The sequence below is a fragment of the Chionomys nivalis genome, chromosome 7, assembly GCF_950005125.1.
Source record: "Chionomys nivalis chromosome 7, mChiNiv1.1, whole genome shotgun sequence".
NCBI classification, from domain to species: domain Eukaryota; kingdom Metazoa; phylum Chordata; class Mammalia; order Rodentia; family Cricetidae; genus Chionomys; species Chionomys nivalis.
This window is the reverse complement of record NC_080092.1, coordinates 54,503,036-54,519,206: the sequence shown is the minus strand read 5'-3', so window position 1 is coordinate 54,519,206 and position 16,171 is coordinate 54,503,036. Positions and strand designations below refer to the sequence as shown.

At 45.2% G+C, this 16,171-nt stretch overlaps 1 protein-coding gene across 1 annotated transcript in view; it reads right to left on the bottom strand.

Annotated features, from left to right (window-relative positions):
• The window catches only part of Shpk (sedoheptulokinase), a 28,638-nt gene extending 12,727 nt beyond the window's left edge, over positions 1–15,911 (bottom strand). The window contains exons 1-2 of the mRNA XM_057775549.1: positions 15,704–15,911; positions 9,935–10,076 (exon numbers count right to left, since the gene is read on the bottom strand). Of these exons, the coding sequence (XP_057631532.1) occupies positions 9,935–10,076; positions 15,704–15,865 (304 nt within the window). The 5' untranslated portion in view covers positions 15,866–15,911. The remainder of the gene's footprint in view (positions 1–9,934; positions 10,077–15,703) is intronic.
• Between the last annotated feature and the right edge of the window lie 260 nt (positions 15,912–16,171).

Genomic DNA, 16,171 nt, shown 5'->3' with positions numbered 1-16,171 from the left:
CAATGCATGCTACCTATGAATGAGTTCCTGCCCATTACGTCTGGTCAACACCCAAATGACCAGTACAAGGCATACTTCTGGCCTTGGGACTGCCATGCCTTCTCAGCCCAGCCTCTGCTTACCTCTCCCACCTACTATGTGGGAGATGCTGAGTGGCTCAGTAACACAGAGACATCTTTCCCCTGGGATGATGACAGTGGCCACCTCATTAGCTGGACTGTCTCTCAAAAGACTCTTCACAGCCCCCACCTGCACCTGACTGGCAGCAGTAGATATAGCCTCCAGCCTCACCCTAGAGATGAGCTCTAGGTAAGGCTGGGTCTGGAAGAGGACCAGTCCATTTATCTCAAAAACTAATGTGCAGGACCAGTGAGATGGCTCAGTGGATACAGGTGCAGGTCACCAAGCTTGATGACCTGAGTTCAGTCCCTGCATCCATATGATAAAAGGAGACATCTGACGCCTACAGGTGTATTCTGACCACCACACATTGTCAGAATGTGACCATGGAATACACATTTGTGCCCATGCACGCGTGCACATGAGCGCGCGCGCGCACACACACACACACACACACACACACACAAAGGGTTGTCACCCCCACCTCTCTCAGAGAAACCAGCCTCCAGATACAAAGCCCAAGTACCCTGCAGCCACTGTGACATCTAACAGACATTTCCAGGGGAGCTGGCCTTACAGCCTTCCTCATAAAGATACCAGGCACTGAGAAAGGCCATCTTGAGCCATCCTGAGGAGTCTGTCCCCAGATGAATACTAGCAAGCAGCCTCCTTCAACACCATGCACGAGTCAGTCAGCTGTGAATATTATGCAATAGTATAGAAAATACTTAGGCTATAACATTAAGTGAAAAACTATTACATATTAATGTAGTTCCTGTATGAGCTCTGGTATGTTTTTAAGAAGTAAGCCTCAGACTGATTAGCATAGCATGCACACACCAACACACACTCAAACAAATAAAATGCAACAAAAATTAAAAATTGCCTCTTTATAGAAAGCAGGCTGAGAGAAAGGACACTTAGTCTAAGTCATTATATTAAGGTAGTGGAACTGGAAATGATTTTTGTCTTTATTTTTCTAACTTTTTAATTAATGTTTAATGATACATTAATGTTAATTTTCATGATCATCATTACCCTGGATATTAATAAATTATACAAAAATGGAAAAAAACAGAGTCAGTCAGAAAGCATCCTGAGATGTGATGGAGTGATAGCTATCTGTAAATCACTAAGTTTGGAGATAATTTGTGATCACTAAGTTTGGAGATAATTTGTGATGCAGAAACAGAGGCAGGAATCCTAAATCTCATTCCACTGTACTTCCCAGAGAGAATTGCTGTAAGAAAATGTCCAGAGGTCATCTGTTCCTTTTTATTTTGTGTGAGATCTGACCTGGGGCTCTATGAGCTTTTAAGTTTTTTGTCCTCAAAAGTTCACTAGAACATAATTAGCTGTGGGTTTGGTACACATTCCTTGGGCCCTTTCAGTCTGGGGTATTCTCTTATTTTGTCAATTAGGGGAGGTTTTTCTTCATTATTTCTTCATATTTCCTCCTCTCCACTTTCATTTTTCTTTCTCATTTATTCAGATGTTGGTGCTTCTGTTTGTAGTCTCTGCCTCTCTTGAATGGATGGACAGATGACAGGTAAATGACAGACAGACAAACCGACAGATGATAGACGGATAGATAGATGATAGGCAGATAGATAGATCATAGACAGAGAGATGGCAGATGATCAGATGATATATAAATGATATACAGGTAGATAGATAAAAAATAGAAGATAGATAGATAGATAGATAGATAGATAGATAGATAGATAGATAGATGATAGATAGATGATAGATAGATAGATAGATAGATAGATAGATAGATAGATAGATAGATATTCTTTCCATCTCCTTCTGACAGTTTTCAGTTTTAATAACTGCTTTCATATGTATTTGTGAACTCATGTGTGCACATGTGTGTGTAGATCTGCATGCCAGAGCGAGTGTGGAGATCAAAGGACAACTTGTAGGAGTTGGTTCCTCCTTCCGCCATGCGAGTTCTGGGAATCAAACTCAAGTTGCCAGGCTTGGCAGCAGGAGCCTTTACCCACTGAGCCACCTCACCAGCTCCAGGACAGATCTCAATCTGGTCTTTCAGTCTGATATCTGTTCAGAAGTTCCATCCATCCTACTATTAATTTCACGTATTACACTCTGTTTCAACTTCTATGCTTTTCAAATCTAATTTTCCTGGTTCTTTTTATTTTTTTTTTATTTTATTTTATTTTTTTTTATTTTTTTATTTTTTTTTTTTTTTTTTTTTTTTTTTGGTTTTTCGAGACAGGGTTTCTCTGTGGTTTTGGAGCCTGTCCTGGAACTAGCTCTTGTAGACCAGGCTGGTCTCGAACTCACAGAGATCCACCTGCCTCTGCCTCCCAAGTGCTGGGATTAAAGGCGTGCGCCACCACTGCTGACATCATCCCCCTTCAATACTGTGTAGTGTTTGTGATGGCTAGTTGATGAGAACTTCACACAAGCTAGATCCACCAGAGAGGAGGAAGGCTCAATTGAAAAAGTGATGAGGCTGTAGTCAAGTCTGTAGGGCATTTCCTTAATTAGTGCTTAATGGGGGAGGGCCCAGTCAATTGTGGGTGTGGCCTCCTGGGCAGGTGGTCCTAGGTTCTATAAGAAAGCAGGCTGAGCCAGGAGGTGGTGGTGCATACCTTTAATCCCAGCACTTGGGAGGCAGAGGCAGGGGGATCTCTGTGAGTTCGAGGCCAACCTGGTCTAAAGAGTGAGCTCCAAAACAGGCTCCAAAGCTACAGAGAAACCCTGTCTTGAAAAACCAAAAAGAAAAAAAAAAGAAATAAAGCAGGCTGAGCAAGCCATGTGGAGCAAACCAATAAGCAGCACCCTCCACGACCTCTATACCAGCTCCTGCCTCCAGGCTTCTACCCTGCTTGAGTTCCTGTCCTGACTTTCTTTGATGATAAACTGTGATATGGAAGCATAAGCCATATCACCTTTCCTCCCTGAGTTGCTTTGGCCATGGTGTTTCATCAAAGCAATAGTAACCCTAGACAGTGTATCAAATTAAATTTTGTAGACTGGGACTCACTGTGTAACCCACGCTGGCCTCTATCGCACCATCTTCCTGCCTGGGTCTCCTGAGTGCTAGATTACAGGGATGCACCACTACACCTGGTTTGTATCGAACTCATTTTATGTTCCTTGTGTCCCATTCTGTGAGTTCATCTCATCCAACCAGACTAACCCAGGGCAATATCTTCCTTGAGGAACAGGACTGTTCTTCACGTGTTTGTTGTCCTGGCCTACGAGCTCATTTTCCCAGCAACACTGGCTAATCTGCTTGGGAATGTCAGTAGCCCAGGTCTTGCCCTAAGGTCTAGAGAAGGATACACAGATCCTGAGTGGATCCACAGGTAATCTGTCCCTGTGCCACAAATTATCTCCTCATGCCAGGGCATCCCAGGTGGCCCCCAAGAACAAATGATGTTACATGAATCTTTAGACTCTAAGTCGCCAACTCTTGAGCTAGATGGGGGCAACTTCTTTTCTCTAATGCTTTGGTTATATCCCTGAAGACACCTGTGTTCCTGTAAGACTATGGTGGGCTGGAGATGCCAGAATTCCCCTCCTGACTGGTTGTCTCTTACTTAGCTCATGCCAACACACACACACACACACACACACACACACACACACCAGTTCAAATGAGTCCCCAAATGAGTGCCCATTACCCCAGGGTCTCTTACAGTGTTCTCCCATTTTCTTTGTGGTTTTTTTTCCCTCTTATGATTCATCTGAAACCAATCCTGGGGACAAAGGGTCATGTTAGCCAGTACCTTGGTGACAGCCATTTGAAAGTTCAGAACTAGAAAGCACTTAGAACTCTAGACCCCTGGATCCTAATGTTTCTGACACTTCTATTCTAGCAAAAGCAAGTGTTAAATTAAGGTTCTGGTTAGAGTCCTATGTGTTGTCTGTGTGATATTGTCTACATTAAATAAGGTAATACATGAAGATCACTCAGAACACTGCCAGCACATGGAGAAGGCTCAGTAAATACTAGAGAAGGTGATGTTGATGATAAACCTTTCTCTTCTGTGATAGGTCAGACTGGAATTTCTCCCAAAAACCATGTATTAAAAGCTTGGTCCCATCTCATATTGTTGAAAGGTGGTAGAAATTTTGAGGTGGAACATAGTGGGAGATCTTAGGTCATTAAGGGTGCTCTCTCAAAAGAGATTGTGGGGGGCTGGAGAGATGGCTCCACAGTTAGGAGCACTGGCTGCTTTTCCAGAGGTCCCGGTTTCAATTCACAGCGCCCATATGGTGGCTCAGAATAGTCTGTAACTCCAGTACCAGGTGATGCTATGCCCTCTTCTGGCCTCAGTGGGGACTGCATGCCCATGGTACACAGCCATTCAGGCAAGCACTCATATACATGTAATAAAAATAAATAAAATCTCATAAAAATGTAAAGAGAGATTGTGGGGCATGAATTTCTTCTCTGTCTCCTCTACTTCCCAACCACAAGGGGAGAAGTTTATCTCTCCCACAAATCTCCACCATGACACATCACTATAGGCCCAAAGGAATTCACTGGAACCTCCAACACTGTGAGCCAAAATGAAACTTCTCTCTGTGTAAGCAACAGAATGCTAACACGGCTTCTGTGGTAGTATGAATGTCACTGGATAAGGAGTGGCATGATTAGGAGGTATGGCTTTATTGGAGTATGTATGGTCTTGTTAGAGGAAGTGTGTCACTGTGGGGTAGGCTTTGAGATTTCCTAAGCTCATAATAATTCCCAGTGTGTCAGTTGACTTCCCGTTGCCTGCAAGAAGTAGGACTCTTAGCTACTTCTCCAGCACCAAGTCTGCTTGCACACCGCCATGCTCCCCGTTATGATGACAAAGGACTGAACCTCTGACACTGTAAGTGAACCATCCCAATTAAGTGTTTTCATTTATAAGAGTTGTCATGATCATGGTGTCTCTTCACAGCAATAGCAACCCTAACTAAGACAGCTTCTAAGCCTGTCCTGGGCCTCAGGGTTATCCAGCAGTCTTTGAAAAAAGATAGCACACCTCCCTTACATATCTTCTCCTCAGATATGACTGTTTCTCATGTCTCCATGCAAATTTAATTACAACTAGAGCAGCAGAAGGGGAAAGAATGCTGACACATTGTGCCAGTCCAGAACAGCTCACAACTGAATGCACTCAAGACAGAGGTCAGAATCTGTCCCCAGCTGCAGAATGTTGCCTGCCAAGTAGGGTGGAAGTTTCATGTCTGTGTCTGATATCAGACCCCAGATTTGTGGCCCAAGGTCATTATACTTTTCTATAAATTTACTCAGAGGGAACAAAAGAATGAGAGTGACCTGCCCCTCTCCATTTAGTGCCAGGCACATCCATTCACTCACTCACACATGGTGACTACATTATATACTGACGATGTCTAATGGGCATCATAATAGACACTGCTCTAGTCTAGTCTCTGAGCACAAAGTAATGAACAAGCCCATTGCCTCCATGAAGCTTATATGCCAGGTTGGAGACAGAGTATAAACAAGCAAAGGTATGATACCAGGTACTTTTAGTTGCTGTGGAAAATGTGCAGAGGGGAAGGGGAAAGACAATGGTAGATTACTGGAAGTGGTGCAGAAGTCCTCTCTGAAGTGGCATGTGAAGAACATGAATAGAGTAAGGGAGTGAGCCTTACAAATAGCAGGAGAGAGGGCTCAGTGGTTAGGAGCTCTGGCTGCTCTTCCAGAGGTCATGAGTTCAATTCCCATGGTGGCTCACTACTATCTATAAGGGGATTTGATGCCCTCTTCTGGCCTGCAGATGGACATGCACACAGAGCACTCACACATAAAATACATAAATAAATCTTTAAAAATAAAAAATAAAAACAAATTTTTTAAAATCGGCTAGGGACTATTGTTCCAGATAGATGGAACAACGGCTGCGAAGACTCTAAAGGAACCTTGTCAAACAGTCTGTCAGTATTCCTGCATGCAGCACAGCAGAGAGGCAGGCTACAAGCCAAAGCTTAGACATCAGGGACCTACAGCATCTGCCTGGTGTCAAGTTAAGTTCCCCTGGGAGGCGGGGACAGGAATGGGCACTTCCTCCTATGACAGCCTCCTCCACAGCTACAATGCTACCTGAATCTGTAATGAGATCTGGCACCCTCTTCTGGCCTGCAGGCATATATGTAGACAGAACACTGTACACATAATAAATACTATTTAAATAAATAAATATAGTAATTCACTGTATGGGGCAATTTGTTTTTTTATTTATTTGGAATTGTTTTGTCTACATGTATGTCTGTGCACCACATGCATGCAGTACCTGTGGAGGCCAGAAGAGGGCAATAGATTCCACAGGAATAGGGCTACAGACAGTTGTAAGCTGCCAGGTGGATGCTGAGCCTTGATTATGTGATTGTTATCCCCACATATAAAAAAATAAAGCAGGATGCTTCACAGACCTAATAATCAGTATGTAAACTAGGAAGCCTGTCCCAGAATCTGACCCAGCAGAAGCCTCCTTCTCTTTCCCTCTTCCGTTCCTTCTTTCTCTTTGCTAAAGAGCTATTATGTTTTGAAGCTTGTAACAACACAATGATAAATGAAAGCATTCTCAATTAAAAAAATACTCAAATATTACAGAGAGGGCAAAAGTCCTGCTTGCCCATTCTCTGCTCAGTTGCAACCCCCTTCTTATCACTGTGCATTCTTACTGGGTGACTGTCTATTGTTGACCTTCACACAACAGGTTTTGTTTTGTGTGGTTGACCTGGGTGTGTTTGTTTAAATAATAATAGTCTATTGTGTCTATTGCTACCTCCGTGTGTCAATATGCTTGAATGTACCTTATTCTTTTTAACTACTAAACATCATCCCACGTCATGGGCCTGATTGATGCATGCGATGAGTCACCACAGGTAAAAGGCACAGTTTTACCACTATAAACAAAGATGCAGTGACGTACTTCTCGTGGACCAGTTCCCAGTAGTATAATTCCTGAGGCATAGCAGCCACCCTTTTTTAACAGGCCTTGCCAAGCTGCCCTACAAAAGAGCTCTGTTAATTTACACTATTTAAATACCAACTGCAGTATTTATAATAAGCCAAACTCCCACCCCTTGACAACTCTTGAGATTCCCAGCTTTTGATTTCTTTCAGCCCAGTGGGTGGAAAACAATGTCTCATGGTTGTTGACATCTGCATTCTCCTAATTGCGGATGGCACTGAGCATCGTGTCCTCTGTATTTCCTCTTCCAGGAATTGTTTGTCAGGGACCCTTTAGTCCATCTGCCTTTTCTTCGCCTGATGTTTGTCCTTCACCTCCTCTGCATTGGCAAATGTTTTCGCCCTGTCTGCAGCTTGCCATTTAGCTTTATGGCCCCTACTTTTCTCCTTCTTTTATTGAGCCTGAAAGTGGACTCTAAAAACAGGCCTAACCACAGGCCTCTCAGAAAATGCCAGACACTCCTAGTCTTCCCACTTGCTCGTCTGTGTCCTCACTGAAGTACTTGGCCTGCTGCTCGAGTTGCAGGTGCCTGACCAAGTTGGCTGTGTTCTGGAAGATACAGGCTTCTACAGGCAATTCCACATCTCCCAGGGGGACCAGCACACGGCCTCCATGTGGTAGGTACTAAAACCAACCTGAATTGTGGCCACCATTAAAAATGGCACAACTCGATCCCAAACCTGACTTTGCTGGGCTCCATCATCAGGAATCAGCAGCAGCAAACTTGCTTCCTCTTTCCCAGAAGTAGAGAGCAAAACAAGACGGCAGGCTGGCTCCGTGAAATTTTAAGCAGTTCTTCCAACAATGTGGCTGATGGTTTGTGTGGTTGGTACAGAATCCAGGAGACTCGGAGAAAGGAAGGCAGATGACCAGACCACAGTCATTAGATCTCTGCTCTCCCCTTTAGAAAGGGTTTTAGTATTAAAAGGACATTTATTCTTGTTAATGAAGAATTTGAGAATTTAAAAAGCTTTTACAACCTAAGACTGCCTAGGAGAGGTCAGCTCCGGCGCCCTCGTTGGCCTTCTGCTGCTTGGAGCCACGCAACTCACTTGGCAGAATGACCTGATAACAGGCAGTCAAGGGAGCAAGGGGCTTCTGCAGATACCCAGCCCTGTCTGGGGCAAGGCTCAGAGGACACATCGCTAGATGAGGAGAGTCACCATTCACTCAACCCAGGGCACCTGAGTCCCTGGCTTTCTAGGCAGACAGGAGTGAATCCAGCATCCCACCCTCTTAACCACATCACCGATCAACCCGCAGCAGCCATTTCTCTGCCTGAAAAATCTGCGCTCGGCCAGCTGCAGTGCCATGTGTCTGCATCTGGGAGGTGCAAGAGTCCATCCCAATAAACAAGAACACCCATCCACGCCCAAGTGAAAATGTTCCTGAGGTTGGATGGTTTTATAAACTACCCTTTCTAGTGGATGTCTGTATGGTATTTTCTATAATTTTAAAAAAGGAATGCCTAGCAATCTGGGGAGCTGGTGACTTCCTGTAAATTCTATTCCTTCTGCAGACATTCTGTTGAGAAGTCCCCCCTTCACTGTACCACTGCCTTCCTGTGGCTCTGTTCTTCTGAGAGACCTTTGAAAGCTGGACCACGATTGCCACTGTATGGCCAGAGAGCATGTTGTTCTAACCTCTCTGAACTTCCTGCTCACCTGCACAGTGGTGACGGTCACACTCATCATAAAGCTGTTGGGAAAGACGGATAAGGTCATGCAGGTAGCACCCTTACCCTGGCACCTGGCACCTGAAGTGCTTGTTGTCCTCCTGGCACAGTCTTCCCCTGAGAGCCACACAGAACAGATTACCACCTTTGCCCTGTGGCCAACCTTCATCAGGTGAAGACAAAGAAATGCTCTATGGGACATGCTTAGCATACACGAGGCCCTGGGTCCCATCCCCAGGACCAAATGACAAGAACACAATAACAATAAGAATGTTTTGCCCACTAAAGTGATAGTAACTAGAATTAAGAGAAATTATGTAAAGATTAGAAACTATACCCAGCTGGGGCTGGTGGCACAAGCTTGTAATTACAGCTACTTAGGAAGCTGGAGGATCCTAAGTTCTTTGTAGTCTGCCTGAGCTATTGTGAGTTCAAGGACAACCTGCACAATTTACCAAGTCATTGATAAAAAGTAAAAAACAAGAACTAGGGTATAGTTGAATGATAGAATACTTGCCTAGCACATATGAGGTGAGGTCCTGGGTTTACATGTACATGGAAGTAGAGGCAGGAAGGCCAAGAGTTAAAGACATTAAACTTAGCTATTTAAAGAGTTTAAGGCCAGCCTGAGCTACATAAGACTGAGTCTCAAAAAAAAAAAATCTATACCCAAGGCCAGCAAGATCATTCAGCTGGTAAAAGTGCTTCCCACACAAGTCTGGCCACCTGAGCTCCATCCCCAGAACATACAATGGAAGAAGAGGAGAGAGAGAAAGAGAGAGAGAATGATAAATTAAATTTTAATTTTAAAATACACAGATTCCGGTTCTCTCTGCTTGGCATCTTGTCCAGTCACAGCAGGCACAATAAAGAGAAGGCTATGTGAGTTCCTCTCTACTGAGTCCCAAAGAAAAATCAAAGTCACTTTCTCCCTGGCTGTCCACGGGCAATATAATGGATGTGCAAGCAGACAGTTTGAGCCTTCACTACACATTTGGCCCAGAAAAAATGTACACAAAACACAGGAGATAGAATATGATATTTTGTTCTGAGGAGCAAGGCACTATGCCCATGCCAGGACAACCTGACCCTGGTCCAAGAGTCCTTCGCAACCCTGTTCTTAGTCTGTTAAGTGACCACAACATGAGATCATTACCCACACCGAGCATACCTTGACCTGATTTCCAAAATAGGATGCCATGCATCTGTCCAGACACTCCGATAGCCCCGACTCTCTGGAGCTGCTGCCGGGGGAGGGCATCAAGGCACTCATTTAGGGCTTGGATGATTCTAGTCACATCCTGCTCCCGGCCCTGGAAACAGAACAGGACAGGGTGGGCATGGGCAAACAAACAATCAGACCAAGGAAGGAGGGCCTCCAGAGATCTCCTAGAGAGAGGACTCCTCCAAGGGCCATTGCCAAGATACAAAACTGAAGGATCTGGTTAGCTACAGCTGGGCCCGGCCTGAGACTATCTATCAAAGACCCACTCCCCACCCCCTGAGACTGTCCATCAAAGGCCCACTCCCCACCCCCTGAGACTGTCCATCAAAGGCCCACTCCCCACCCCCAGGGAGGAAGCCACACTCTAGACTGTTCAACAACACACCAGGCTCTGCTGAAAAAAACCATGTTCCACAGTCAGCAGGAAAATAAGGAGGGGGGTCTCCTTATAAGGAATGTGGAAGAGACTAGCAATGCAGAGGCAGATGAAATTCCCCTCCCTCCCCTCCAATCTAGGTTGGCTAGACTGAATAACTAACTGGAGACAGACTAAACAGGAGAAAAAGCAAGTCAATTTATTAACAAGCAAGAGGACATAAAAAAATCACAGCATGTAAGAGAATCAGAAGACGCGAGACCATTGAAGTTTACATTACCCCTTTTTATAGGAATGAAGGAATAAAAGATTAGGGAATGCAGAGAAATTAGAAGTCTTGCATGATAAGGGGAGGAGCAGAAATTAGCTGGTAAGATGGTCTCTCTGAAACTCAAATGAACCCAAAGGATGGAAATTAACCGGAAAGGGGAGTCCATGCAGGAGGGCTCAATCCCCCGTCTTCCTGGCAAGCCTGAGGGTGAGATTTCATGGGGTTGAAAGGCAGGTCTAGCACCTTTGTAGGTTGGTCTTTGGGGAGGGGGGTAATGAGAGGAAAGTGGGGCGGGCAATGTTGCTTGTTGTCCAGGCTGGCTCTGAACTCCCGTCCCAACGATCCCCATTCCAGCCTCAGCCTCCCAAGGACTTGGAAAGTGAGGCTCATGTCCAGATTGTAGCCTGCTCTTGACACATCTGAGAAAAAAACCTCTGTGTGTTTGGGTGAGAAGAAAACTTGGTTAGGATATTTTCATTCCCCCTACACTGACTTCCTCAGCAAAGATGCCATAATGGGGGAATGTCATGCTTTGAGCCTTGACACAGAGAAGATGTGGTCAAGAGAGACCCAAAGAACCAAGTACAGGGGAGCGTGGAGCATGGGGCATGCCTTTAATTCCAGCACTGGAGAGACAAAGACTGGAGATCTCTGTTAGTTCAAGACCATCCTAGTCTACATAGAGAGTTCCAGGGCAGCTAGGACTATGTAGTGAGACCCTATCTCAAGAACAAACCTCCAAAAGACTAAAGTACTATTAGATAAGTCCTAGCAGGAGGAACGTTTGAGCCTAAGAGTTTGAGACTAGTCTGAGCTAGTGAGACATAGTCTCATAGTGAGATCTCATTTAAAATAAAATAAACAAATGAGTAAATAATAAATGTAAACAAAGCAGATCCTGAGGCTGGAGAGAGAGCTCAGTCAATAAAGAGCTTGTCATGCAAGCGTGAGGACCTGGTTTTGAAACCAAGCAGCCACACGGAGAAGTTAGGCACAACATGTGTCTATAATCTCAGTGTTGCAAAGCAAGAACAACAAACTCTCTGAGGCTTGCTGGAAAGCTCTAGGCTCAGTGAAAGATCCTGTCTCAAAAATCCAAGTAGACAAATGAAGGAAAACACCCAACATTCATCTCTGGCTTATACATGCACACATATGCACACCCACCCATATACACATGAACGCCTACCTACACCACACACACACACACATACACACACATATGTTAACCATTAAGAGCATGTACAATTCTTGCAGAAGACCCAAGTTGGACTCCCAATACCCACAGTAGGCAGCACCCACTTTGGGGGCCTACAACCACCTAGTAACTCCAGCTTTGGTTGGAGCTGACACCTCTGGCCTCCATGGACACTGGCACTCACATGCACAAATCTACACACTGACATGCATGAATACACATAATTTAAGTAAAGTAAATTTTTTAATGCAAAATAGAGAGATTGGAGAGATGGCTCAGCAGTTAAGAGCACTGGCAGCTCTTCCAGAGGTTTGGAGTTCAAGTCCCAGCAACGACATGGTGGCTCACAACCATCTGTAAATGGAATCTGATGGCCTCTTCTGGAATAAAGGTGTACATGCAAATAAAACACATACATAAAATAAATAAATTTTTTTAAAAAATAGTACCAAATACAGAGAGAAGTGTAGAATATTAGCCTACACTTGGTAGATTAGAATCTACCAAGCCCTGGGTTCTATTGCGTACATGAAAAAACTCTAATTAAAAATACAAAATACAGTTGGTGGAAGAACCCATTCTTACCAGTTACAAGGCCTTGGATTCAATTCCCAGAAAAAAAGAACAAAAAAATAAAGTCATGAAAATTAATCAGAGTTTAATCTAAAACCATATTAATACCAATAAAAGTCAAGAGACCCTAGTAGATGACACCATAAAAAGAATACAGGAGTTGGACAGGTTCAAGCTGAGCTGTTGGCCTTAGACAGGGGAAACACATTTTAAAGTTGTACAGCTAAAGAAATGTCAAGTGTGGGTCAGGGGCTACAGCTCAATAGTAGAATGCTTGCCCAGCAAGTGCAAGCCATGAGTCCGATCTGAAGTGAAAGGTTCGAGTTCCATCTGAGGGCTGGGGAGATGGATCAGTCAGTCAGGTGCTTTCCCTACAAGAATGAGGACCCGAGATTAACCGCTGGCACTGGTGTTTGTGAAAGCCTGGTGCTGTGATGCGTACTTGGACTCCTAGCACGGGGGGAGGCGGAAATAGGCTGGTACCTGGGGCTCAGGGAACAGCCAGTCAGCCTGCCTGTCAACCTCCAAGCCAGTGAGAAACACTTTTTCAAAAAGAAAAAAGTGGGGGTGGGGGATGGGGCTTGAATAAAACCTGAGGGCTGAGGAACACAATGCAAGTTTGGCCTGTGGCATCCACTCACAATCAAACACAGGAGCATCTAAAGGCACGCGTGCTGGTTCAGAATTCACATGAATATGCAAAATATCTCACTAACACATCTCTATCATTGCTTGTTAGATGATGTTTTATATGCATTATGTTAAATAAAATACATAACAAAAATTAATTTATCCCAGTACTCAGAAGGCAGAAGCAGGTAGAACTCTGTTACATAATATGTTCCTGCCCAGCTAGGTCTGCATAGTGGGACTCTGTCTCAAAATAAATAAATGATAGATAAAATCTAAATTAAATTAATTTCATCCATTCCTTTTACTTCCTTTAAAATAGCTATTCAAAAACTGAAAATTATATGTGTAGCCCACATTTGTGACTTTCATTTCTGTTAGACAGTGGCAGTTTAAAAGTCCCCAAATGGCCATCGGATGGTGCATCCCCTCAGGACAGAGGGGCCTCTGTTTAAAATGGGTCCAGGGTGAATGGATTGTGTGGGCGGAGACCAGGGAGGAAGAACATGAGCCAGCTGGGGTAAAGACAAGAAAGCTGTGTTCACAAGTTCATTTTAGGGTTGAGTGTGACCAGGGGCAGTCCTGGGACAGTGGGCACACCCATACTGTGACAGAAAAGTCATTGTTACTGCTCTTTCTTGGTTCAAAACATCCGTAGAGCTATACCAAGATCCAGAACTTCAGACTTGAAAAAAAAAGTGCTGAACAACTCACTCAAACCAGCCCAACCCTGTGTCCCACCAATTGAGGAGGCAGAGCCAGAGACGACAGACAATCAACAGAGATTCCCTTCAAAAACTTGTATTTTCGCTGCCTGGGGTGGAACACACCTGCAATCTCAGCGCTTGGGAGGAGGCTAAGTAAGGAAGATCCAAATTTGAGGCCAGCAAAACCCTATCTCATAACAGAGAGAAGAGGGCTCAATTTTATGAGAAAAAGGCAGGGACTGAACCCATTATATTATAATCCTGGCCCAGCTCCTCACTCCTCCAGAATCAGAGCCAGCTTCTCCATGTCATAATTCATAAAGTCAAATATCATTCTAAAATGCCCTGAGGCTCCAACCAAATTAAATGTGAAGGCCTCTGGGAAAATTAGAAGAGTTCCTGCAATTTTTATCTTCTTAAACACATCCAGCAAGAAGGATTCCGGACCCCAAAGAACTGAATACAGACCCTGGGCAAGAGCTTCTGAGACGTGAAGCTCAAGAGTGGGAAACCGCACTCAATCCAAGTCTCTGGCTGGAAGAAGCCTTAGTGGCCACCTCGTTCAGACGAGGAAAAACGTTGAGGCCAATAGAAAAGTGAGATGTTACACTCCATCTTGATATTAATTTCTGTAAATAAATTGACTATAAACTCTCCCTTTTCAGGAAACTAACAGGAGTGGAGTCTGAGGCTTGATGTCTGTTCTGAGGCTTCTTACATCATCTCTGAACAGAGCCCACTGTCCTTAATTCATAGGATTTTACATATGTCTGCACATATTTGTGCATATATGTATACTATATATACATGTAGACTATATATAGTACATAGTGTGTGTGTGTGTGTGTGTGTGTGTGTGTGTGTGTGTACGACATGTGCCTGTCGTGGAGCACATGTGGCCATCAGAGGGCAGCTTTTCTAAAGTCAGTTCTTTCCCTCCATGGTGAGTTCTGAAGATGGAATTCGGGTCATCAAGCTTGCTCAGTAATTGCTTTTAGCTGCTGAGCCATCCTGTGGGACCCTGAATGTGTACTTTGCTATCTTATAGTTTTCAAAAGCCACTGGTTGTGGTGCATAAGTATCAGTCTGATAATTTTAAAAAATTATAAAGATAGTTTTTATTTTAGTTTAGCTCAGTTTAGTTTGTCAAGACTTGGTTTCTCTGTGTAGCCCAGGATGACCTTGAACTCACAGAGGTCCACGGGCCTCTGCCTCCCAAGTGCTGGGGATAAAAGCCATGCACCACCAGCGCCCAGCTCATTTCTAGCCAGGCAGTGGCGGCGCACGCCTTTAATCCCAGCGCTCGGGAGGCAGAGGCAGGCGGATCTCTGTGAGTTCGAGGCCAAGCCTGATCTACAAAGTGAGTTCCAGGAAAAGCTCCATAGCTACTGAGAAACCCTGTCTCAAAAAAAAAAAAATCTTTTTTTAATCAACTTATCTCAGGGTCTTCCTTCTTGCTCTGACAACATTTCTCTAGAGACTCTTGCTGGGGCTGGAATTCTCTGAGTAACCAAGTGAAATTTTCTGTTCACTTTCGCTTCTACGGAGTGAGAGGAGCAAGGTAAGCCCAATTCTGCATCTGATTTCCAGAGTGCAGCCTGCCTAAGGGGTACAAAACGAAGTCTGAACTTGAGGGCACAGAGCAAACGTGAGCCACGAGAAGCAAGCGTGATAGTTGGGCCTGTGGTTATTACTCTGAAAGCGAATGCTCTCAGGTCAAAGTACAGAAAGCGATGGGCAGAGAGCAGAGGGATCCAGCACCATGGGCAGGGCCGCTAGAGTGGGAAGATCGGTGCCCGCCGATGGGAAAGCTCCCTGGGAAAATCTAACGGCTTAGCCTGAGCTGCAGCAGGCTACGAGGCTCTGGAGGAAAGGAAAGCAGGCGGAGGTCGGACAGACTGGACAGTCAGAGGTACTTCTTCACGGAAAGGTGCTGGGCGGCTCCAGGATGCTGCCTCACCTGGGACCCGGCTTCTGCGCTCTCTGTCTCTGCCCGGGCAGCCCGGGCGCAGCTGGCCAGCACCACGAACCCGGATGGGTGGCCAGGTGCAGCTTCCAACAGGGCGGCCTTCACGGACGTGGTGCCCAAGTCGATGCCGAGAGTGACGGGTCGCGAAGCCATAGCCGCGGTGACAGCGAAGCTCCGCTGGTTTGAGCAGCGCGCTAGCCCAGGAACACTTCACTGAGGAGGGCAGCGCGGGGGCGGGGCTTCCCGGCCAATCTTTCAGCCACACGCAACATGGCGACTTCTTGTCTTCCCATTGGCTAAGGACGGCCGACGGCCACACACAGCACCCCCGGCGATAGGTGGAGAGGTGACAGAAGGCGGGACCTATCGGGTGGAGGTTCCCGGACTGTGCCGCGCGTCCGAGAATCTTCACCGAAAGACGACAATGGCTCCGAGAGTCCTGCCGCAGGCGCGACAAGT